At 38.6% G+C, this 26,269-nt stretch overlaps 1 protein-coding gene across 3 annotated transcripts in view; it reads right to left on the minus strand.

Moving 5' to 3' along the window:
• Window positions 1-26,269, minus strand: part of CPS1 (carbamoyl-phosphate synthase 1) — a 193,325-nt gene that overhangs the window by 25,850 nt on the left and 141,206 nt on the right. For all 3 annotated transcript variants that reach the window (XM_061148837.1, XM_061148838.1, XM_061148834.1), the window contains exons 23-30: window positions 22,428-22,569; window positions 21,007-21,072; window positions 20,485-20,548; window positions 18,576-18,757; window positions 9,510-9,704; window positions 9,020-9,087; window positions 7,252-7,327; window positions 1,646-1,723 (exon numbers count right to left, since the gene is read on the minus strand). In XM_061148837.1, coding sequence (XP_061004820.1) covers window positions 1,646-1,723; window positions 7,252-7,327; window positions 9,020-9,087; window positions 9,510-9,704; window positions 18,576-18,757; window positions 20,485-20,548; window positions 21,007-21,072; window positions 22,428-22,569 — 871 coding nt within the window. The remainder of the gene's footprint in view (window positions 1-1,645; window positions 1,724-7,251; window positions 7,328-9,019; window positions 9,088-9,509; window positions 9,705-18,575; window positions 18,758-20,484; window positions 20,549-21,006; window positions 21,073-22,427; window positions 22,570-26,269) is intronic.

Genomic DNA, 26,269 nt, shown 5'->3' on the forward strand with positions numbered 1-26,269 from the left:
TGAAAGTGAAAGAGGAGAGTGAAAAAGTTGGCTTAAAGCTCAACATTCAGAAAACTAAGATCATGGCATCTGGTCCCGTCACTTCATGGTAAATAGATGGGGAAACAGTGGAAACAGTGGCTGACTTTATTTTTCTGGGCTCCAAAATCACTGCAGATGGTGATTGCAGCCATGAAATTAAAAGATGCTTACTCCTTGGAAGGAAAGTTATGACCAACCTAGACAGCATATTAATAAGCAGAGGCATTACTTTGTCAACAAAGGTCCACTAGTCAAGGCTATGGTTTTTCCTGCAGTCATGTATAGATGTGAGAGTTGGACTATAAAGAAAGCAGAGCACCATATAATTGATGCTTTTGAACTGTGGTGTTGGAGAAGACTCTTGAGAGTCCCTTGGACTGCAAGGAGATCCAACCAGTCCATCCTAAAGGAGATCAGTCCTGGGTGTTCATTGGAAGGACTGATGCTGAAGCTGAAACTCCAATACTTTGGCCACCTGATGCAAAGGGCTGACTCATTTGAAAAGACCTTGATGCTGGGAAAGATTGAGGGCAGGAGGAGAAGGGGACGGCAGAGGATGAGATGGTTGGATGGCATCATTGACTCAAAGAACATGGGTTTAGGTAGACTCCGGGAGTCGGTGGTGGACAGGGAGGCCTGGCGTGCTGCGGTTCATGGGGTCGCAAAGAGCTGGACACGACTGAGCGACTGAACTGAACTGAAGGAGATGATGAAGGACGTAAAGGCTGGAGTGCTGTAGTCCATGGAGTCACAAAGAGTCAAACATGACTTAATGACTAAACAACAAAAGGGTGCTTAATCTGTAGATTATATAAGAGGTCATCATTACTATAAATATATTTTTTTTAACAACACTACTTTGAACTGTTAATCTGGAAGACAAAAACAAACAGAAAAAAACTTCATAATTTTCAGTAGAGTGTAAAGTAGAAGATTAAGTCCAAGATAAAATCCATTTTATTTCCTTAAAGCAAATAGAATGACATGGACTCTAAAATATAAGTTTCTCTGTTTCAAGATAAGTAATAAATGCCTCACTAGTACAACCTTAAAACTAAAGAAAAGCATTCTACATACTTTCATTTCTCCCTGAAGTCAGAGACATTGATTGTATTAGTGATACCAGATGTGATATGGTAAGTCAATTTTATATTATTATCTTTATCCATTAGCTCTGTTTAGTTTTTTCTTTATTAACCCAGTAAAAAGCGGGAGGGTGGAAAATCAAGAGAGATGAAGAAGTAGGGATTCAGTTAGGAACTTCGGAAAGAAAAGTATCAGATTTTTTTATGATATCCACTGAAACATAAAAGCAAACCCACAGACGAAGGAAAATTAGAGAGAAAATCTATTCAAGAAGAATGAGTACAGGATGATAACTAATTTTGAATATCATCAAAGAGAAATTCTAGCAACATGAAAAGCAGAAGAAATGATACCTATGACACAACTGAATTGTCAGTGAATTTGAACACTTTTTGGACTGAGAAGCTTGTCCATTATTATTAGAGACCTATTTTGTAGAAATTGTGAGCTCTAATCTGTGCTGTGTGTCTAAATTCCCAAGGGAAAAAGTTGATGGGAAGGCAGGGATGGGGGAAGTGGGCGGTGATAAAACACTTACTCGTCCATCTTTGCCAACAGCATCCATTTCCACTTCCCGGGCCCCCTCAATAAATTTTGTCAGCACCACTGGGTGTTCCTGTCATCAAGGAAAACAGAGGGGTAGAACCTTTAGCTGAAATTTTATGTAAAGTGTCAAGTAAATCATGTACCTTAAGTCAATACTTGGGCAATACTTGGAAAAAAAACTGCTCAACACACAGCCCAAACTCATTAGCTAATTTGTTTGGTAAGAACTAGGTCACTCTCTGCTTACAGTGAGGAAGAGGAAATCTTCCTCCAATTTTGAGTCCTCAGTGAATTGAACATGAGTTTTGAAATTTCAAATGTAGATTCTAGGTGAGTTAGAGAAAAAAAGGAAGCAAAGGAGAGGGCAGAATGGGGTTCCTTTTCTTGTCTCCAGAATTATAAATACCTCTCTATTTTATTTATATCAGTTTTTGGTTCAGGTATTTTTTTCTCTTCCTACACATCTTTTCCAATCACTACAATTTCCTCAATCACTTCTCTACATGAGAATTGAGAATGCACTTAGGAGAGAAGTATTTTGTTTCAGTTTTGTTACACCAAAGAAGGAATTATTTACCTGAAATTGGCATGCTTTAAATCACTTCTACAATATGACATTTGCAACTGCAAAATCAAACATTCTTCTCTATTAATCTTAAAATGGTCTTCCTTTCTCAGCTGTTTCAGACTCCTTAATATTCTTGAACTTCTTTCCACACTCAGTTTCTCCACAGCAGTACTGCAATGCCCTCCACAGCCCAATCACTACGTGCTTTTTCCAAACTAAATGAAGTGGTCGAATGAAGACCTCCGGAGTTTAAACATCTCTTCCCCTCCTTGCGCGGGACCCTAGCACACTGCACACTTGCTGTTTTCCTGTTAAAACCTGCCTTCACCTATCTCCATGCCTCTGCTCCCCCAGTGTACACCAGCTTCTCTCCTCACTTCATCTTTCAAATTTCAACCCATCCTTCAAGGCCTGGCTCCAATACCACCTCCTCCCTGAAGCCTTCTCTAAACATCTCTCTTTGTTCTGAACACAAACCCCTTTTGCCCACTATCATGGAGTTCATCATCTTTTGCAGGTGTGTTGAATTTAATATATCTTATCTCCTTTAGCAGAACACTTTAAATAAAATGTAATTTAGTGAAAAATTCAAAATAACCCATATCTTATGCCATAAATAAGCTGTTCCCTTGTTAAATTTATTGCTAAATGAAGAAACTTTCCCCACTCCCTTTTCTTCAAAAGCCTATTAGGCATTAAACTGTTGATTAGCCACACACACACACAAACTTTTTAATCTCTGTTCCTTCTTTTTAAAATATTGAATATTTAGTGTTCGCAGGTGTGGTAGAGCTGTATTGGGACCTTTGTGGGAATTTTCCACAAAATATATAATGATAACAATATAACTGCAAAAAAGAAGAGATAAAGTTCAATAGTTGCCTTAGTTTCTCTAGCCAAGTCTAAGACAGGGGTTCTTGTTCAAGTGATTTATTAAAGGATTGAGAAAAGCAGGATGGGACACAGGGAAAAAAACTAAGTAGTTTGTGGGGTCAATGGGGACTGGATTCAGCTTTACCCCACAGGGAGTTCTGAGTTACAGCACAAAGTTAAGTCCTAACTTGAAGCAAAGGGCAGTCACTGTCCAGGGCTTGAGGGTGGTGGTGAGGTGAGGGGTCTTGCTTCCTGGTGCCAGAAGCTCCCATTTGACTGAGAATAGTTATCCTGAGGGGCACAGTGGTTAAGAAGCTACCTGCCAGTGCAGAAGAGGTGAGTTTGATCCCTGGGTCAGAAAGAGCTCCTGGAGCAGGAAATGGCAACCCACTCCAGTATTCTTGCCTGGGAAATTTCAAGGACAGAGGAGCCCGGTGGGCTACAGTCCATGGGGTCACTAAGAATCAGACATGACTTAGCAACTAAACAATGACAAGTTATCCTGAGAAACGTAGCCGGGAGGTATCAGCAGCCATCACAGCAGCTGGGGGATGGGTGCTCCCACAGGGAAAGGATCTGAGAAGGGCAACAACATCATTCTCCATCTTGACCAATTAAACACATTTATAAATAGCCCTTACTATGTTGCTGCTGCTGCTGCTAAGTCGCTTCAGTCGTGTCTGACTCTGTGCGACCCCATAGACGGCAGCCCACCAGGCTCCTCCGTCCCTGGGATTCTCCAGGCAAGAACACTGGAGCGGGTTGCCGCTTCCTTCTCCAATGCATGAAAGTGAAAAGTGAAAGTGAAGCCGTTCAGTCGTGTCTGATTCTTAGCGACCCCATGGATTGCAGCCTACCAGGCTCCTCAGTCCATGGCATTTTCCAGGCAAGAGTACTGGAGTGGGTTGCCATTGCCTTCTCTGCTTACTATGTTGAGGGAGAAGATTTCTTAATAAATTTCAACTTTTCAGCAGTTGGCTGTCTTAAAGCACTTTCTTCCTTAGGTATCCATGATCACATTTTCATGTTTCTTTCTCAGACTCCATGGTTCTTTCTTCCCTACTCAGTCCTCAAATGCCAGTATTCTTTTCATCTCTTAACTGTTACTTTTCCTCTATACTCTCCCCAGTGACTGCTTCCAATCTTAAAACTTCAGTTACAATAATATGCTATTGACTTCCAAATCTATATTTATCTCTCTCTCTTTAGCTTGACCCTCAATTTCAAGTCTATATAACTCTCTCCTTTCAAAACATCTCTATCTGAACTCTTCACAGGCACCACATATTCAAAAGGTCAAAAATTAAATATGATTTTCCCCTCTAAAATCTCTCCTTAAATGTTCCTTGTTTCAATAAACGGTGCCTCTGTCCATCCAGTTGTCTAAGGCAGAAACTCAGGAATCATCCCTTATCCTCTCTTCACCCTCCAACTCCATCTGTTCACATCCTGAATGCACATCCTCAATATTTCTAGAACACATGCCCTTCCCTCCATCTGTACTATCACTGATCTTTTTTTTCTTTTCTTGCCCCAACACACGGCATGTGGGATCTTAGTTCCCCAACCAAGGATCATACCTGCACCCCTTGTCTTGGAAGTACAGAGTCTTAACCACTGGACTACTAGGGAGGCCCTTTTACTCTCATTATTCTTTTATATATATATACTTGCATTTATTTATTTATTTTGGGGTGTGCCAGGTCTTCATTGCTGCAAGGGCTTTTCTCTAGTTGCAGCAAGTGGGGGTTACTCTCCAGTTGCGGTGCATGGGCTTCTCACTGCGGTGACTTCTCTTGTGGCAGAACAAGGGCTCTAGGGTGTGAAGGTTTCAACAGTTGCAGCAAGAAGTCTCAGTAGTTACAACTCCCAGATCCGGAGCACAGGACCAATAGCTGTGATGCATGGACTTAGCTGCTTCACAGCATATGGGATCTCCCCGGAACAGGGACTGAACCTGTGTCTCCTTCCCTGGCAGGTGGATTCTTTACCACTGAGCCACCAGGGAAGCCCTACTATCAGCATTCTGATCCAAGGCACTGTCATCTCTACCCTGAGCTTCACAATAGCCTCCTAACCTCTTTCCATGAATTCAGTCTTGTCCCAGATTTATTTCACTCTCTGTACTGCAGAAGAGAAAGTTTTCTTAAACTTTCAGTTGCTCCTTTTTAAAAGTGGAAGCATAATTGATTCACACTGTTGCATTAGTTTCAGGTGTATAGCACAGTGATTCAGTATTCAGAAAATATGACTAAAATCTAAACTCAATGACCAACAAGTTTCTCTCTATATGCTCCTTCACTTTCTACTCTATCACCATTATAATTAACACTTCCTACCATGTTTGGCATCCTAGCCATATAAGTGAGTGCTTTATCAGTTTCTAGAAACTTCATGCCCTTTCTCAGCTTCAGGCCTTTATACTCGCTATCCTTTCTTCCTTCATACCCATGATGTAAACCTTTTATTTCTGAATCAACAATTCTGAACCAAATTAAAAGTCCTTCTTCAGGGACTGGCCCCCAATTCTTTTATACTTTCCCTCAACATCATGTATTTTTGCTCATCATATTTAATTATAATTATTTGATATCTTATGTTCCTAATAAACAGAGTCATCCTTGAGTACAGAGACTCTCTTTTCATGAATGTAATCCTGATTCTGAGAATACTGCCATTATATAGCAGGTGCTAAATATGAATGGATACAAGATAGCTCATCGAACCTGGGTCTCCTGCATTGCAGGCAGATTCTTTACCATCTGAGCCACCAGGAAAGCCCTACATAGCAGGTCATAATGAGTGCTAGTTTTATTCTAAGTTCACTGAATCGAGAATCCCAGGTCCTGCTGTAGTTTAATGGAAGACCTCAACCTAGTACTCCATTAGGACATCTCTATATGCAACTTTGGGCCTGTTAGGATTCTATCCATATGTAGCAGAAAAAAAAAATATTTTAAAAATATTCTACCAAATAGAGGGCCTATGAAATCCAATATCCCAGACAGAGAAAACCTGCCTCATCACTCACATGAGACCAGCTGCGTGTAGCTGCTGCTTTCTCAAACCATGAGAGGTGCAGGATCCCTCTCAGGGAGTGCAATAAAGAGGACCATGTCTGACTTCAGAACACATTAATGAAACCTGGCCCGTTGGAGAGAGTCCCTCCTCCGCTATCTAACTTTCACACAAAAGTGAATTCAAAATCCACTTGGTTGCTTTTTTTTTTTTTTACTCTTTGTCTCTCCTCACTCTTTATCGTTATCCACTCTTTACACTGAACAAATTTCTATGGGGAGCAGCTACCACACAGAGAGGAAGCCCTGCTTCATGTGCGCGGGACTATCCACACTCTTTATTCCTCTTTGAAGTGCCTCTGATTTCACTTCTTGGCTCCCTCCAAACTCCACTTGCCTAACATCAAACTCTTCTCTATGAGTTGTGCTTTCTCTCTCTCTCCTTTTTTTCTTTTAGCCCCAACTAGCTTTTGAAAGCTTTTAAAAAGAAAACCTTACTTTTATCCTCTACAGTATGAGGTCTGCAGATCAATAACCCCACTGGGTAAATCTTAAATGGATCACACTGAGGTAACGCCGAAGGAGAAAGTAAAAGCTGGGGGCAGTGGAGGAAGGTGGTTGAGTGGCCAGAAAATTATAAACATTTTCATTAACTTACAAATGGAATGTACCAGAATAAGAAAAATCAATAGGTGAGTGAGGGGATTTACTGTTAAAGTTGCAGGGTTGACTAAGGCAAAGAACATCTCCCCAGGTATGAGAATTAAAAATCAGGGAAGCCTTCACTTGTTCATGATGACCATGGTTGGGCTGCCCGTAAGGCTGGAAATCCCATGGGTAACGTGACCAGCATCTAACTCGTGAACAGACAAAGTTCATGCTTATTCAGCCTTGCTCCTGGAGACTAAAATTGTATAAAACTCTATTATGATAAAATATTCACTGGTCTTCCCCTTCTTCCATTAACCCCAAGGATCCAAATATAATTAAATGCATTTGCGTTTTCTCATTTCTGTATTTAGTAGAATAATGGGTAGAAGCAAAAAAAGGAAAAACATCCTGTGCAAAGAAAAACAGCATATAAAACAAGTAGCAATTAACAGAAGAGGTAAAAGTCACCAAGAGGAAACAGGACGCTACCTGAGAGACTCTAGTGGCCTCCTCTAGGAATTTTTTCATCTCATCCTCGGAGAACACCACATTCATGGCAGACCCACTGAGTGAGAAGGGGAAAAAAACAAAAACAAAGGGGTCAGTTTCTTTCACCACTTCAGAAGTAAAATATGCTAGACACGATTGCTTCTCAGAGTAGTTCCAGGCAAACTCTAGTTCCAATTTACGCTAACTAAGAAGGTGTCTCTTTCTGCATTGAAACTTTATATAATCAACAGGACAATCAACCAAAGTAAAAAGTCCCTCAGGTTGGGGATGGGGGAAGGGGGTGAGAACTGTGACAATGCCCAAAGAGAACAATGGTAGGTCTTAGAGATGACACATTCTCAAGGTTCATCCTTTCTCTTTATTGTTTTAACTCTCTTCTGGTTCCAGGTAACACTGAAAACTGTAACAAGATCCCTGCCAGGACATAGTTTTCTAAACTTTTATCTTCAGAGTTCACTACCTGCAGCAGGTTTTAATCCACAAATATGCTGTCAAAGCAGGTCATTCCACTATCTTAGCTAGGTTACAAAAGAATCAATTTTTTTTAGTAACACTTGCTAATGTAATGTACAGTATCTGACTGAAATGTATTCAACCATGTCCTTTCAAATTCTTGAGAAAGAATACTATCTGAAATCAATTTATTTGGAAAGCTGGCATTTGCAGAATGGGATAAGAGGGGAGGAAAGAAGGAAGACTAGGAGGAAGGGAAGCCATAAGGAAGAAAAATATCACTTTCTACTTCCCTTTAAAAAAGTAGCATTTGCCTTACCTTTTCTACTATACTGCAAATTTTATGCATAAAGAGCTTTCAATTTCTTCATCTATTTAAGGCAAGAAGGCTAAGGTAATAATAATGTTGATAATTCACAGCCTAAGAAACTAAAAGATATGGACTGAAATGATGAGAAGAAGCACAGAAGTCAGAGTTGCTTTCTGCAATCCTCCTTAAATGTCTGTGTTGTTGAAATTAACTTACATTAATTCCTCAGAGAAGTAGTATTATCAGAATGCGGTTTACACAAAATGTCATTTAAATAAACGGGAAAGTTTTCCACCTCATTTGAAATTTTTCATTATTTTAAAGGATCCCATCTCCAATTCCATTTACACTTTCAAATTGTGCACAGCAAATTACGCTTCTCTTATTATCCCTTGTTCACTGAAATTGTTCCTCACATGTGGTAACATCTGAAGAAAATAAGTAACAAGTGACGACTTCTCCTTTGATGGTAAAGCTTAGTTTCCAAGTTTATTATAAAAGACACTGTCCATGTCCTCCAATGTTATAATTCCCTTATTAAAAATTCTGATCTTAAAAAGAACCCCACAATATTCAAACCACCAGCACTATTGGAAGGAGATGACAAGAGTCAAAGATTAACTTTCATTTCTGAGGATCAGAAAACAGACGCTGGTGAGAGACACCCCAATCTTGTTTTGCTTTTGCTCTTCGGTTTTTTAAATTATCCTCTTCTCTAATGTAAAGGTATCCTCACTTTTCTTGGCAAGAAGAGGGCAGAAGCCTAGCTTCTAAGATGTAGGACTGGAGACACAGTTGTCAGTCCCATAAGGAAAAGCACTACGCTGAGGAATAGTGCCCAGCTCTTCACCCTAGCTGTGTTGGCGTGGGGATTATCGATGGATTTTCAAATTACTACACTTCAAAGCCTAGTGCTCCTAGCACACAGAATGCAGTTTGGTATCTCCTATTTTTAAATAATTGCTTTAGAACACAATATATTACCTCAAGACATAGGAAGGTCTCAACAAGCAGGGGTAGCCCACAGACTTCGCAAATTCCACTGCCTCATTCTAATTAACAGAAACAACAACAAAAATGCATGAATGGTGTAAAATAGTCAATAAAAATGCAGAATGGTATCGTTAGAACAAGTGGTAACTCAACTCCTTTTATTCTTCCTCTCAAAAGACACCATTAAAATGTAAATTGGACACAGAAATACATAAAATTTCTAGTTTCTAATTCTAAATATCAAATCTAGTTCAAAAATAGTGTGAACTTCTTTTCATTATCGGAATCTTAATGGGACTACTCCTATCAATTTATAACCCGCATTTAACTGCAATCATGGAAATACAGTGACTTTAAAAAGCAAATTCACTCAGTATAGTGTATTCTATCTGCTGTGCAGTTAACATCCACAGGAGCTAGCATTCAGGTCATGACTTTTCAAAGGGAAATGTTAAAAACATACATGTGGTTCTCTTCTTACCAAAGTGTTGACAGCTTTCCACGGTGCCTGAGCCACCTTCAGCTCATCCAAGACAGCTGAGAAGATGGAGCGATCCTCAGCCCTGTCAATCTGCAGAGGGCTCGTGCCCATGATCTTGACGCCATTCTTGTACAGGGGGACCGCCAGGTTGTTTGGAATCTGGCCGCCAACTGATATGATGCAGCCACCACATGCCTGAAAAATATGCCCTCAAATATCAGCTACTGGATGATGAACAACTGTGCTAATACTACTGCCTCCATTTCCTTACCAAAAATGCGGAACATGATCGTGATATTTTCATTATTCCCATCAATGGAGAATATTAAGTTATGCCACAGAGAGATAAACGGATTTCGTCCTGACTTTCCAGGTACACACACACGCACAGGCACACTGGTCACTCAGTCGTGTCCACCTCCTTGCAACCCCATAGACAGGAGCCTGCCAGGATCCTGTCCATAGAATTCTCCAGGCAAGAGTACTGGAGTGGGTGGCCATTCCCTTCTCCAGGGGATCTTCCCAACCCAGGGGTCATATTTGCATGGCCTTCATTGCAGGCAGTCTTTACTGTCTGAACCGCCAGGGAAGTCCCCAGATACACACCATCCAAAATCTTTGTTAAGACTCCCGGAAAACTACATGTGATTAGCATGAAAGATTCCTGTATATGATTACTAAGTACAACTTTCATACAATTGCATGTCAATGTATGACTTTTGCATGTGTGGCAATTGGAAAATCAAGTCAATGAATATTTCCATCCTGTACTTTAAATGGATACAGATCTCTCCTTTTAATATTCATCTCTGCTGTTCCTCTCCACTCCAGCACTTCACATTCAGATTGTGCATGCGTCCTAAGTCACTTCAGTCATGTCCAACTCTTTGTGACCCCATGGACTGTAGCCCGCCGTAGACAGGCTCATCTGTCCATGGGATTCTCCAGGCAAGAATACTAGAGTGGGTTGCCATTTCCTTCTCCAGGGGATTTTCCCAACCCAGGGATCGAACCCACGGCAGGCATCTTCTTTTACCACTAGTGCCAAATAGGAAGCCACACATTCAGATTAATTGTTCACAAGACTCCTCACCAAGTTACTCCTATATTCAGAGTTCTCCAAATGTTTCCATCGCCTAAAGGGTAAAGGGCTAACTCTTTACCACCAGGGCCATTAAGACTTTCCAGTCTTGTCTACAATGACTCCTCTCAGCGCCGGGCAGACCACCCACCCACTGTCACCACCTACATGCATCCCCACCAGCAAGCTCCCTCACCGCTTAACCTTTCCCGGCCTTGTTCCCTTCCTTCCTTCTCCTTCCCCTTATCTAAACTAACCAGCCCTGAAGTGCAGTCTGAATCCCAATTCTCACTTTGACATCCTCTCTCCTTTACTGCGGCCTTGGTGCCTGTCTACAGTAACCATAACTGATTTTACTTCCTATTTCTGTACTATTTGCCTTATAAGCAGTCCTTGAATCATTAACATTAATCTCCTATGCATAGTCAAAACCCTGTTTTTTTTTAAGCCCACCAAATCTCAAATTTCTCAAGACTAGTGTTATGGAGATGATGGGGGAGTCAGTGAGGGGCTGTGGGGAATTGGATTTGGACTTAGAAGTCCCTCCCCTTCCTGGTTCCCTCTGTGAAACTCTCCCTGGTGTTCCATCTCCTTGTCTATAAAATTAGGTTAATAATACCTGCCTATTTCATAAGATTTCTATGTATGTAAATCAAATAGGATAATAAACATTAAAGGTGTTACACCTTGTAAGTGTATAAATAAGACATTATTATTTATATTAGAAAATATTACAGTATCAGATAGGCCATTGATCATGGCATAACTTGTCTTTGTCTTAACAACCTACAAATGAATATTACTGAAGTAATAGATGGCACTAGTGTTAAAGAATCCACCTGCCAATGCAGGAGACATAAGAGGCACAGTCTCAATCCCTAGGTGGGGAAGATCCCCTGGAGGAGGAAATGGCAACCCACTCCAGTATTCTTGCCTTGAGAATCCCATGGACAGAAGAACCTGGCAGGCTTCAGTCCATAGGGTCACAAAGAGTTGGACATTACTGAAGTGACTTAACATGCACACAAATGTTTTTTTTGTCACTGTCTGAAATTATTCTGTAATATTATTGAAAGGGGCGAAACTAATTTCTCTCTGATAAGAGAAATTATATACTGCCTAAGCAAACATCCTGCAACTGAGTACTTAAATGCATTGTAAACATTATGGAAAATAACAGTCCACATTTCTGCATACTTATGAGTACACTTAAGCTGCTTTTATCATCATTTTTATGTTCACTATTTATTTTTTGCAAAACTTCTAATAAAAATTATTCTCTTAACTATAGTATTTTTATTTGCTTATTATTTTAGTTTATTAGTGGCATTAATATTTTAGAGACCTAGAAACTAATTCTTCAATTAAATATTAAATATATACAAAAAGTCTCATGTGAAATTCTTCAAAAATAAATTCTAAAATTAAGGGAGAAGTAACCAGCTATGAGCAAATATTAGAGTCAATTGGACTAAAATAGGCATTTAAAGATGATTAAAAAAGCTGTGTGTAATAAATACATCAGTAGTTTCCAAAATAACTCTATGGAATTGATTTCAATTTTTCAATAAATTAACAATGTTAGAAATAATAATATGAACTGCTTCTCCTGTTTAGTGTCCAACTGTTTGCAACCCCATGGACTGTAGCCCACCAAGCTCATCTGTCCATGGGATTTCCAAGGCAAGAATACTGGAGTGGGTTTCCATTTCTTTCTCCAAGGGAACTTCCAGATCCAAGGACCAAACTGTGTCTCCTGCTTGGCAGGCAAATTCTTTACCACCGAGCTACCTGGGAAGCCCCATACTATAAACTACTACCATTTAAATACATTGTGTGTGTGCATGCTGAGTCACTTCAGTCATGTCTGACTCTGTGATCCTAAGGACTGTAGCTCATCAGGCTCCTCTGTCCATGGGATTTTTCAGGCAAGAATACTGGAGTGGGTTGCCATGCCCTCCTCTAGGGGATCTTCCCAATCCTGGGATTGAACCTACATCTTTTATGTCTCCTGCATTGACAAGTGGGTTCTTTACCACTAGGGACACCTGGGAAGCCCATTTAGTACATTACTATACACCTAAACTACATTTTGGCCTTCATGGTTTTCACTCTGAGGCAGTTATTACTTATCCCTATTTTACAGCTAAATAAGCAGGCTTGGTGAAGGTCAAGTGGCTTGCTGATATTTCTTATCTAGCAAACACAGAATTACTTGAATATGATTCTGCATACTGTAAAGCAGTTATGCTTACCTAATATGCCAAGTCTGAATTTGAAATCAATCCTGTTTTTCTGGCTTGTTTCAAAGGTGGTGAATGTTAAAGGGTAGAAGAGACATTTCTAAAACATTCTTTTTGAGAAGTGGTAGATAGAAACACTTTCACTCCAATATCCTAATCTCATCATTGACCTCCAAAAATAAAGACCATTACTTGGAAGACAAATCATGCCCATAGGAATGTTTTAGAGTAACGGTGTGATGGTTGAGTGAAGATTTTGCCCGCACAGCAAAGGGAATTCAGTAAAAGAGAACAAATTTGAGGGATGAAGTTAATAGATGAGAATTTTGTGCAAGAATTTTATCTTAGATTGGTCCCAACTCTAAGCACAGAGCTTGTAGAGACTAAGAGAAGAGAATCTGGTATCCTACACAGATGAATTAATATCATATACAATCACTTACACTTAATTTCAAGTAATTTACTGAAACAAAATATTCTAAAATGCAGATTTGTTTCATAGATTTCTAAATATGTTAGGCTTAAAATAATTCCCCTAGGCTCCCAAAGTTCTACTGATCTTACCTAAACTTGTTTGTAGCTCAGTTTCCTAGTTTTTAAACCTGATATCATGAAGCTAAGGTATCACCTTACAAAAATATTTCTGCAATAATCTTTAAGCTGAAATCCCACCACAAATTTATTTTCAGTGGTGAGGAATTAACAGAAAATACTTCAGATGTATTTCAGGTCATTTCAGTTTCTTTTATACATTAATCACTTAAGTCAGTCCTTATTTTACAGATAAATTAAATGTTTTAATATAGACAGAATGCAATATAAGAAAGTTTGTCTTACTAACAGAAACATCGTTTACGTCAAAAAAGATAGCCCTGATTTTTGTAATTTCATGTATTTTCTCTAATTTACATCTTCACTATTTATACATCCATCAGTGAGGTTGCACATGCATTATATTTCAATAATTCACATTTTAGTAAAACATTTGTAACATTTCAGACAGAATTTTAAGACAACATTTAATTGCAATGAAACCAAATGCTAGGAATAAAACCCAGTTCTAGTTTAGAGTGATCCATTCCCTGCGGTGCTTTGCCTGTCACTAATTCATGTCTGTCACTCTTTCATTCACTTAACCCAAGCTGTAGTACAGAGGTACCACTATCTACATATACAGATGATGTGCTTAGCTGCTCAGTCTTGTCTGACTGTGCAACCCTGTGACCCATTTGCTGACTGTAACCCACCAGGCTCCTCTGTCCACAGGCTTCTCCAGGCGAGAATACTGGAGTGGGTTGCCATGTCCCTCTCCAATACATACGGCATTAGGTGTTAAAAAATAGGAGTATTAAATAATTAATCAGAGTACATCTTTATAGGGTATGATCCAGTAAACTTATACTGGATAAATAAAATAAAATAAATAAAAGAGAAGAAAAAAATACATAATCAGGACTCAAATTAGACAGGACATCATAAGGTGTCAAATATGCTGCCTGTATTTTTTTGTTGTTATTGTTGCCTGTATTTTTAAACTCAACCTGTTTTTTAATGAGCAAATACTAAAAGAATTAAGACATGGGTCCTAAATAGGGTTTGGAGGTAAAAGAAAATTAATGTGCTTTGCTTATAACTTTTCAAACCATGAGTCTCCAAAGAAAGAAAGGGAAATGTGAAGTTAGAAAGGATCTGTAAGAGTCTCCCTCATCATCATAGTCTATAAAGATTATTGCATAACCCATCCCAGGGAAACAGATCTAACAATAGGTCTAATAAAAGAGGGGCTTCCTAGATGGTACAATGGTAAAGAATCCATCTGCCAATGCAGGAGATGCAAGAGACATGAGTTTGATCCCTGAGTTGGGAAGATCCCTTGGAATAGGAAATTGCAACCCACTTCAGTATTCTTGCCTAAAAAATTTCATGGATGGTGGAGCCTGGCAGGCTACAGTCCATGAGGTTTCAAAGAGTTGGACAAGACTGTGTGACTGAGCACACTAATAAAAAAGAAGACCAGTGTTAGCACTTCTATAAACAAAGTAATCATTTTCAATTCATATACCTCAATATAATCTGAGAACATCTTTTTCCTTTTTAAGGAGTGTCCTAAGCAAAACTGAACCAGGCAAAAAATATCATCCATCAAAGCCATGTCGATGGCATGCTAAGTCGCTTCAGCAGTGCCCTAGTCTTTGTAGCCCCCCAGGATCCTTTGTCCATGGGGATTCTCTAAGCAAGAATACTTGACTGGGTTGGCCTGCCTTTCTCCAGGGGATCTTCTGACCCAGGGATTGAACCCGTGTCTCTTAGTCTTCTGCATTGGCAGGCAGGTTCTTTACCACTAGCACCACCTGGGAAGCTTTATAGATGGCAGACACCCACTTCTCAATTTCTTGGCTCTTCTCCACACTCACACACCAAAACATAAAAAATAAAAATGCAAAGCTCTTCTCAGTGAGCAGAATCCATGAATACAATCATAAAGAATTAATGACTTCAGTTTAAAGGGTTGCTCTTTACAAGTATAAAAAAATGACTACAGCTAAAGGGATATATCACTACAAATTTTTCTATTTAAAAAAAGAAGAAGTGGGAAGTAGATTTCAGCATTTCTAGCATCCTCTCTCACTCAACTTCTGATCCAGATGTTCCTCCAAAGCAGCCTGCTTTTCTCACAGGGCACATCACTTTTCTGACTTCCCCTTGAGGTTTTCTTTCAAGGTGCTCCTCTGATGGCATGGAAACAAGTTTGGTCCTGAACTCGACCAAGTGACCTGGACCAAGGGACCTATCATATTTTCTATCATCCCATGTAGCTATGTATCCTTGGGAAAGCCTATTGCCCTTCTAAGTGACTCAAATGTGTGCTTTTAAATAAGATTAGACGTGCTTCCAATTTTCTTCAAATTTACTACTGAATGCTTCACTGCCTTCCTGATCACTAGGGGCATCCAAGGTCGAACAAGGGCAGCCTCCCGAAGGTTGATGCACACCTGTTATGAGAGACGATGCCTATAAAGCCTGCTGTGAGGAGATACATAACAACCTTATACAAGTAACAATATACACAAACATACATATATATGTGCCTGATATGTGCATGTGATATATTAAAATCACTTTTCTTGTAGGGTAGCATAAAGAATATATCAATGGTATACTGTTCTTATGCTCTTCAACACAACATTTAAAATTACCTCAGTATATGTAGTGGCACTAAAACAAAAACAATTTTAGCTTCAAATAAGGGCCAATTTATTTATTTCTATCATACTGAATTCAGTTATAAAAGGACTTCATTAGCATTCATATGTATGAAGGCAACTATAGAAGTTTTTCTTCTTTCCTTAAACCACTTCATACAGAAATCATTAACTACATGTTAAATGCCTGCCACTATTGCTTGTAATGCTTGTTAATATTTTTAATAATTATGTAACTTTTCAGATATTACGTCATTAATCCCAGTTTTATTTCAATGTCTCACAGGTAAGGACCTAGTTTTACAGCTCTCTAACCTCCCTGAATATTTCTCCCTTATGGCAGAAATCAAAGAAGAACTAAAGAGCCTCTTGATGAAAGTGAAAGAGGAGAGTGAAAAAGTTGGTTTAAAACTCAACATTCAGAAAACAAAGATCATGGCATCCGGTCCCATCATTTCATGGCAAATAGATGGGGAAACAGTGATAGACATTATTCTTTTGGGCTCCAAAATCACTGCAGATGGTGACTGCAGCCTGAAATTAAAAGACATTTGCTCCTTGGAAGAAAAGTTATGACCAACTTAGACAGCATATTAAAAAGCAGAGACATTACTTTTCCAACAAAGGTCTGTCTAGTCAAAGCTGTTTTTTCCGGTAGTCATGTATGGATGTGAGAGTTGGACTATAAAGAAAGCTGAGCACTGAGGAATTGATGCTTTTGAATTGTGGTGTTGGAGAAGACTCTTGAAAGTCCCTTGGATAGCAAGGAGATCCAACCAGTCCATCCTAAAGGAAATCAGTCCTGAATATTCATTGGAAGGACTGATGCTGAAGCTGAAACTCCAATACTTTGGCCACCTGATGAGAAGAACTGAGTGATTAGAAAAGACCCTGATGCTGGGAAAGATTGAAGGCAGGAGGAGAAGGGGACAACAGAGGATGAGATGGTTGGATGGCATCACTGACTCAATGGACATGAGTTTGAGTAAACTCCAGGAGTTGGTGATGGACAGGGAGGCCTGGCATGCTGCAGTCCACGGGGTTGCAAAGAATCAGACATGACTGAGCAACTAAACTGAACTGATTGTGCTGAACCTGATTTTTAAAAGGTACTCAAGAAATATTGTAGAATATGTACTTGCTTTGATCCCCACTGGTGTATCTAAAATGAATAAAGAAATTATGAGAAAAATCTGGTCAGTGAAAGAACTGAATATTGTGTATATTCTACCTAATGGTTTGTGTACTGTGCTCAGTTCTGTCCACCTCTTTGCAACCCCATGGACTGTAGTCTGCCAGGCTCCTCTGTCCATGGGATTTTTTAGACACGAATACTCTAGTAGGTTGCTATTTCCTCCTCTAGGAGATCTTCCTGACCCAGGGCTCAGACCCTCATCTCCTGCATTAGCAGCCAAATTCTTCAGCATGTAGCCACCTGGGAAGCCATACCTAATAGTTTAGTTTCATTATATTAAAAGATTAGTAGGCCAGGCCTAAATAGAAAACTGTGATGATATATTAATCCTAGATTTGTCTATTTCTTTTCACAATAATAAAATCATCACATTGTTCTAGCACTATACTTTACATTCGACAATGCGATCTCAGCCACAAATCTAGGTTACTATCACAGTACCTACATGTACCATGTTTTAACACTCATATGATTCATCAACAACAACAAAGATGAAGCACAGAGAATTTAAATAACTGGCACAAATCCACAAATTTTCAAGTAAAAAATTTAAGTCTTATGGCTCCAAGTTAATTTTTTTCCTTAAGTGACCATATTTTGTACATAGGGATGATTCTCTGCAGTAGGAAATTAATTATAATTAATTAATTATAATAGCATCAAAAGTCATGACTAAAATTTTCAAATAGGCATTTTTTAAATTGTAAAATAACTTGTTAACCTAGGATCATATAAATCCACAGTGAAGATACACTCTGTAATATTGGAGTGGAGGTGGAAGAGCTACTTAAGAGAAGGCTATAATGGTACCAAAATCATTTAGAATGAACTCACTGATTGTTACATTGAAGACTAATGGCTTCATCTGTAGCACAAGGAATTAACCAGTCTTTTGTGAATGAGTGACTTGTCTTCTCTGAGAAGTGGTCATCATTTAACCATAACAGCACGTGAACTAAAGAGAGGCTTCTTATTGTGGGTCTACATGATCAATTAAATGGCTTTACAAAATATTTATTGGGGCTGTCTTGTGCTAATTAATATGTGTCTGGCACATGTTACCAAGAAGAATTTTCAGTATAGATGGAATGCTGAGAAAGAAAAGGTGCATTTTATATGAAAAAGAATTACTCTGTGCCACGGCCTCAAGAATCTAAGGCTGGGGTGATTATTTTTCAGAATTTCATTACAAAATTAGACAATGGAAACACCAGAAGCTCTTTCTCTGAAGGTAAATCGCAACATAAATCTACATACATGGATATACATATATAAAGTATGCACTGTATATATTTTTATTCTTTTTTTTTCTTTCTGTTTTTTTTTTTTTTTTTTCTTTTTTACCTCCTGATGATAGATGTCTAGGATTCTCTCCAAAGACAACTCTTCAAAGTACAGTTTGTCACACTCATCAAAGTCTGTGCTCACGGTCTCAGGGTTACAATTCACCACCACTGTCTTCTTGCCCAGCTGACGCAATGTGCGGATACTGGAGACAGCACACCAATCAAATTCCACGCTGCTACCTACAGAGACAATGAAGTTGGGGAGACGGGGGAAGAGAAGCCTGAAGTTATAACACAAAGAGAAGCAGAAATATATTGCCAGTCAGTCAAGGCTAAGAGAGCTAATGCCCTTTCAATTCCTTTTTTTTCCCCAAAATATAAATGTCAGATCTATTGATATTATGCACACTATATTATTAGCAGGAAAAACAGGGACTTGTTAAACCACAATGACGGGTTGGCTTGCTTTGTATACTAACTTCTGCAAGAGGTAATCTCCATATTTGGAACATTCAGAACCTCAAAGTTAATGAAGGAGAACTATAATAATAATTTTTATAAACCTCATTTACTGAAAAGAAATTCAAAGTGAACATATTGACCTCAGCACACACAATAAAGTTTGTGATCAGAACACTTGAGTTCTTGTTTAAGTCCTTCCACTTACCCTGCTGTCTGAGAGCCAAACCCAATGATCCCTGAGGTGTCTTGCAGCTCTGACATGTCTTGATTGATTGGAAAGTCCTGGCCTTTCCAAGCATATCGTTTTAAGCTTGGCAAGGCCACCCCATGCAGAGTGAGTGACCTTCTAGGAAGTGATTTGATGTATAGTAATGGCCTAAATGCCTCAAAATATCACCTCTACTGGGATGCCATAGAACTGAAGTTCAGGGATTTGTACTAATCCTTTGCATTAGGCCTTTGTCTCCTAAAAATGCTTGTCAGCACAATAAGTTGTCCAAATAAAGTAGCATGTTAAATCTCACTATCAATTAAGTACACACTTGATTATTAGCTCAGCTAATCTTTCTTAGGCCCTAAAGTAATGTAGAATGGTTGCATAAATTAAGTGAAATTTGAAAAGGAAAGAAGAAAGGATTAGAGAAGAGAAGGATAGGTCCTGGGGAAGGTGTCCAGGCTATTTAAGCATAAGAGAAAGTGGCAAAGGTATAAACACTGTCGGCCTACTTTAAGGTTTGGCCAAAAATTGGCAAACTACCATATCCTGAAACACTTAATTGTAAAAACTATAATAAACTCTGTGTTTAAAGTAATAAAACAAGACCACATACATTTAAACCATATGTTTCATCATTTCCATATTAGAACACCTTGCAGAGGCTAGATGTTAGATATACTTGCCAAGAAACATCTATTTAAATATATACTTTGTAACTGTAATAGATTTTGATTCATTATTAAATATCTAATTCTAAGTGACTGGGAGAAATATAACAAATTCTGGTGAGAATGTTTTAATTAAACTATGTGATACTCTTCCTGGGTCCCAATGAGATGAGCTCTTTGCATCTGATGTCAACTCATGTCATATGTTAGGCCAGACATTGGATCTACAAACATGATTACTCTTTTATGTATAAAGTTATTGAGCAAATACAGATCTTTGGGAAAAATTATGCAGGAAGAGAAAAAGTTAAAGTGTAATTCACTCCCCAGCCCCAGTAAGAGGCTAAGTTTAGCTCATGAGGATGAAAATGAAAAAGGGATAACAGGGTAAAAGGGAAGGAGATGGAATTTGTGGTTGAGACCTACATTTGAGTCCTACTTCTTTCATTTACTAGCTGTATACATTGGGATACATGACTCTGAACCTCTGTTTCCTAATTCGTAAAATTTTTATTTTGACAGCTTTTACTTTACATAGTTCTTAGAATAATGGAATTAACATACGAGAAAAGCACTATATAAACTGAAAAGTTCTATGTAAATATAAATTATCACTTTACCAATGTGATATGGACCACAGCCCAGCACCATCATTCCATGATCATCAAAACTGATATCATGCTCCTAAGGGGGAGAAAAAGGAAGATGTGGAAATTATTGTGTTATTCTTCCTTCTAATTAAACTGTGTTATGCCTTTGAATGTGTCTTTCTCATTCTTTCTCTTGTTGATATGCATCTTCTATTAGTCTTTGGGAATCCATAAGTATAAAATGTTATATAAACCCTACTTATTTGTAAAAAATTATTCAGTGTTTTCAATTAGCCATGAGAATAGAGTATAATTTTGTGTTTATGTCACCAGTCTTTTTTATTAATTTATAATGTGTCAATCATGTAACCATTATCTTTACCTCTTCACTTGTTTTATTCCATCATCTTAAGGCAGTTCTTAAAAGACTGAGTACAGAAGTACATCATCACATTCAATTCAAATGATGTCATTTTTATTTACTAAATATACTAGTAAATAGACCATCTACTAAATGTAGAGCTTTCTGCATTACAGAACTTTAGTTCCTACCTGACCATTGTAGGTAACATAGAGGTAGTTTGTTACTGATGGGTATTCTGCAGCCAGTGTATCAATCTGAAAGAGAAATAAATACATACATAAAATAAATATATACATACATATGGATTTTTATTCCCCTTTAATACCATTTTTTTCAAGAAGGTTTGTGGATTTTTTTTTTTTTTTTTGGTTCTGCATTCATATCCCTTTAATGCCCATTTCTATCTAATAGAAAGACAAGAAAAATGTATGTACCATCCAATTGCTTTCTAATTATAGAAGTGAGAGCAGAGAAAAAGACAGTGATATGATTTAGCTATCTCTTGGGCAATGAACGACAATACACATTACAGAGTACCAGATTACTATGTATTAGCTCTCAGGAACACAAGAAAATGCTCATATAGTCAACTGGTTACCAGGAAAGCTTACCCAACCATCTGTCTTAAGCAATTACAAGTAAAATCTAAAATCAGAACAAAATGATCTATATATATGGATGTCTTTGGCTTGCAGATTAATGCATAGGGCTGAAGTTACCTATGGCACTGCGCAATGGGATGACTTAAATACCACAAAGCGTAGACAAGTTGGGAAGGGGACTAGATCTCATTGAACATATTTGGGGAAAGTAAATCAATTCAGCTCTCAAGGGCCAGGAGCTCAGCTTAGTGAGCAAGATTTCGGGGCCAACAGGGCAAACTAATGTAAGGCAAGTGAGAAGGAAGAAAGATAATAATTGCTGAGTAGAAAATATTCGGCATCAAGTCCCAGACCTAAGGTTATGTGCGTGCCCCCTGAGCACACAGGGAAAAGCCAATGATTTTAAAGGACAAAAACCAGCTGGTGGTACTTTAAGCTAAAGCATCTCTTCTCCTAAAAGCCAAAAAGAATCACAACGGTACACCTATGAAAGTTCTAGTGTGATTGTCATGAATACTAGATGAGCTCATTATGCCCAGCCCTATCACAATGAATACTAAATGAACCATAATGATAGGGCACTTAAAATAAAGTATTACCTTGTAAAAAGTCAGTGCCAAAAGAGATAACTGTTCTTTTCAAGAGAGTCAGCCACTACACTAGGGCATTTCAAGTCCTTCTATTACACTAAGGATTTCTCTTACTACTGATATATTTGCACATGGGTCAAAAAGTAGAGGAGAGGTCATTTTAATTTTTTTTTCATTCAGGCCAAGAAAATCATGTTCTCACTCTTCCTTCTACATCCCAGTGCCCCTACATCCTTTTCCCTTTAAATCATAAATCAATCCTGTGCTGAATAAAATAAGTGACATCATGGACATCGGTTGAATAAGTAAACTCACTTTTGAATTCTATCTCTTTCTATTAAAAATGGCTCTGTGATTGGTGCCCATATTTTGCCCATGGAATCCTAGGAAGAAAGAAAAATTCCTTTATTTCTTTACCTGTTTAACCCAAGGATGAATGTTTTTCTTTAACCTCAGCTCTCTTGTCTGGGCCTCAGTCAGCCCAAGGCATTTTGAAATCTGCTTGTCTGAGAACCCAATTTCCTTTGCCTTTTTCAGGGTTTCTTCTGTAATGGACTCACTAGGATTTAATGAAAAAGAGAATTCAAGTTTAGACCAGACACAGTAAGAAGCAGTGAACTAGTCAATTTTGAAATCATCAGTCTCCTTATTTTCCAACTTTCCAAGTAGGTCTGCTGACTTTTAAAAATACACAAATAACCGACTAAGTAGTCTAGCCCCTATGAAGTCTACTACTAGCAGTACCAGCTTTCTCAAATATGTGGTTTCCCACTCCCACACCCTATATATCCTCTTCTCTTCTTATTTCCTGAAAAGTGGCTTCTGCACCTACTATCCTAATGAAGTTGTTCTTTCAGAAATAGTCAGGACCTTCTAAACCCAGGAGCCCTTTCTTAATTTTCATCTTCACAGTGTGTCAGCATGTGACCCTTTTGATGCTTCATTCTTTAAAAATATATGTTTCTGGCAATAAGTTGCTTCTCACCCTACTTTATTACAACAACAATTCACTGTTTATTCTCTACGGCTCTGTCCTCTGTTGCCTGCTTACATCTAGCTACTTTCTCTCCCTTCCTAAATTTAGCCACTGCCATTGGCTCATAATGACCAGTTATCCTACATAACTAGTTGATAATCCCCAAATTCACAGCCCCTTCTCCAGTGTCTGACCTGTGCTCCAGGTCTTTATGGGCTTTGAGAATTTCTCTACCTAGGCATTCCAACAGGGCAGCAGGCTGGGTGTCCTCTTCATAAACTATCTCTATTGACTAGTGTCACAGATCTCTCCGTGTTGAGAAGATAGTTCTGTGATTTAAATGCTATTTTCCACTCAAACCAGATTTGTCTCTTCACTTTCCCATGCTCATTTCCACAGTGTAGACACCATTCACATTATGTCTCTCACCTATAATGCCTTTGACATTCCCATCACCTACCTGTCGTCTCTCCAAATCCCAGCCAGCCCCATAGGTCAGCTAAAGCCAAGGCTCATCCTCGAAGCCTTCTTAGTCTGCCCTAACCCACATGGATCTTTCTGGACTTTTAACTGACTCTTATTGGAGCCAGGGGCATAGTTGGAACCATATTCTTTAGCATGTCATTATCTCCTGATATTTTTAATATTTCTTAGTTTTTCTTCAGTATCCAGACATTTTTCCTGCTAGATTCAAGTTCCAGGAGGGCAAAGAATATATTTGGCTCATTTACCAGATTATTCCCAAAGCCTAGCTCACTATCTGGCTCACAGCAGCATTCAATAAATATTTATTACATGAATGAAGGAAACTCTAATTCTAGAGCTTTTTTACTTTACAGGAGAGAGAAGCTATTGAAATATGCTTGTAACTAGAATTCAAAATGAACACAAAGTAATTTTCAAAGGGTTGAGGTACAGAAGAATTAAATACTACAGAAAGTATCTCTAACCAAATATCTGCAACCAAGCTGTTTCAAACAGTAGTCGATACAATAAAATTCATTTATAGCAGCTTGATATTCAATACAATGAAATTAAAATTTAAAAGTTTTTGTCAGAAGATGTAATAAAACATTTTCATCGAAATTTTGCTAATAGAATGTGGTTGAATTGAATCTACTGCATTTTGTTCATTCTATCCTTCAATCTTCTTAATTTAATTAATTCATATTCTGAGTTCACAGAAGAAAGAATCAAGCTGGTATATTTAATAACCATTTCTCTAGCTTTTGTGTATCAGTGTTAGTTTGGATTTCTGAAGCTACAGCAGTTCCTAGTCAATTTGCTTTCTCAATGGGACCTATTTTCTCTTCTATCTCTCAAATCTATTATTTCTCCTAGTGAATTTATTTTCTTTTTTCCTATTTCATTTTGATTTCTTAAACTTCCCAAGTATTTGATAAGCATTCTCCCCAGAATAACACATTTACCTGTCAAATTTCTAAACACAATCTGCCCATTAAGTATTATTAGTCATTTACTGTGTGCCAAGCACCGTGCTACCTAGAACTATGCCATCCAAGATGGCAGCCACTAGCCACACACGACTACTTAAATTTAGACATTAATTGGCTTAAATTTTTTAATTATTAAGAGCCACACTTTCACTACTCACATTTCAAGTGCTCAATAGCCACACAGGCAAATGGCTACTATGTTGGACAGTGTAGATTACAGGATATTTTATCATCACAGAAAATTCTGCCAGATGCTCAAGAAGATACAAAACAGTATTTGAGACGATGCAGTAATAGAGAGTGATTCCAAACATTTTATGGAGAAATAAGCTATGTAATGCAATGTGAGGTCAGAGAAGAGAAATAACCATGTGAGTAGTTGTACTTGAGAAATACTATGGAAGTGGAGGGATGAATGAAGTGAAGTGAAGTGGCTCAGTCGTGTCTGACTCTTCGCGACCCCGTGGTCTGTAGCCTACCAGGCTCCTCCGTCCATGGGATTCTCCAGGCAAGAATACTGGAGTGGGGATCTTTCCCATCCAGGGATTGAACCCGGTTCTCCCACATTGGGGGCAGACACTCTAACCTCTGAGCCACCAGAGCGGATGAATACAGAGCCATCAAGTAAATTCAGGTTTATACAGAAAAAAAAGGGTTGACAAGGCAAGGGCACTGTGTCTGCAATAACGTGAGGAAGCAATGGGCATGGCAGGGCATATAGGAACTTACAGAGGATTTGTTGTTGGAAATCCGAGTTAGTAGGGAATTATGGATGGTGAAGGTGGAGCAACACTAACTGTCATTCCTTCATTATTTCTTTAACACTTGGTGAACAAGTGCCCTGTGTATCAGAGCTCTGTCCTATGTATTTTAATGATAAAGAGATTAAAACATCAAATCTCTACATTTATGGAGCTGACAGTATATTAGGAGGCAAATGAATCACTATTTCTCTGATAGCACAGTGAGAGGTGCTATGAGATAAATAAATGCACACAAGAGGATGATGTGGTTCAGAGGAAATGCTCCCAACTTCCACTGGGAAGGGCTTCCCTGATAGCACCAGTTGGTAAAGAATCCGCCTGCAATGCAGGAGACCCTAGTTTGATTCCTGGACCAGGAAGATCCACTCGAGAAGGGATAGGCTACCCACTCTAGTATTCTCAAGCTTCCCTTGTGGCTCAGCTGGTAAAGAATCCACCTGCAGTGTGAGAGACCTGGGTTCAATCCCTGGGGTGGGAAGATCCCCTGGAGAAGGGAAAAGCTACCCACTCCACTATTTTGGTCTGGAGAATTCCATAGACTGTATAATCCATGGGGTCACAAAGAGTCGGACATGACCAAGTGACTTTGACTTTCAGTTTTCCACTGGGGAAGTCTGGAAAGGTTTTACCCAACAGGTGAAGGTGACTGATGAGCTTCTGAGGGCCCTTGAAACACTCAAATTGATGGCATTTGCTTTTAGTTTTACCAAGTAAAAGTTCCAGACAAAAGCAGAGAAAAGATTTTTTGTTGTTGTTTCTATTTATTTTGGAAATGTATATTTCCACTCTCCTTGCCAAGACTATGTTCCTACACCAATTGCTCATTTGTTTGTGTGCAAATGTGCATTCAGGCTCAAAATGGAAATGCTTGACAAATAATTTTCCTAAATTAAAACTTTGGATGATGTTCTTTTTTAATCATGATTTTCCTGAACAGTTTCAAATCATGTTTACCTGTGTGAGGAAAGGCTACACATTTTCTCTGTGATCTGCAATCTTATTACAAACACTGGTATGAAGCTTGAGTTGGGTGGAGAAACACTGTACATATAACACTGAGTA

This window comes from Dama dama, chromosome 8 (assembly GCF_033118175.1).
Source record: "Dama dama isolate Ldn47 chromosome 8, ASM3311817v1, whole genome shotgun sequence".
NCBI lineage: Eukaryota > Metazoa > Chordata > Mammalia > Artiodactyla > Cervidae > Dama > Dama dama.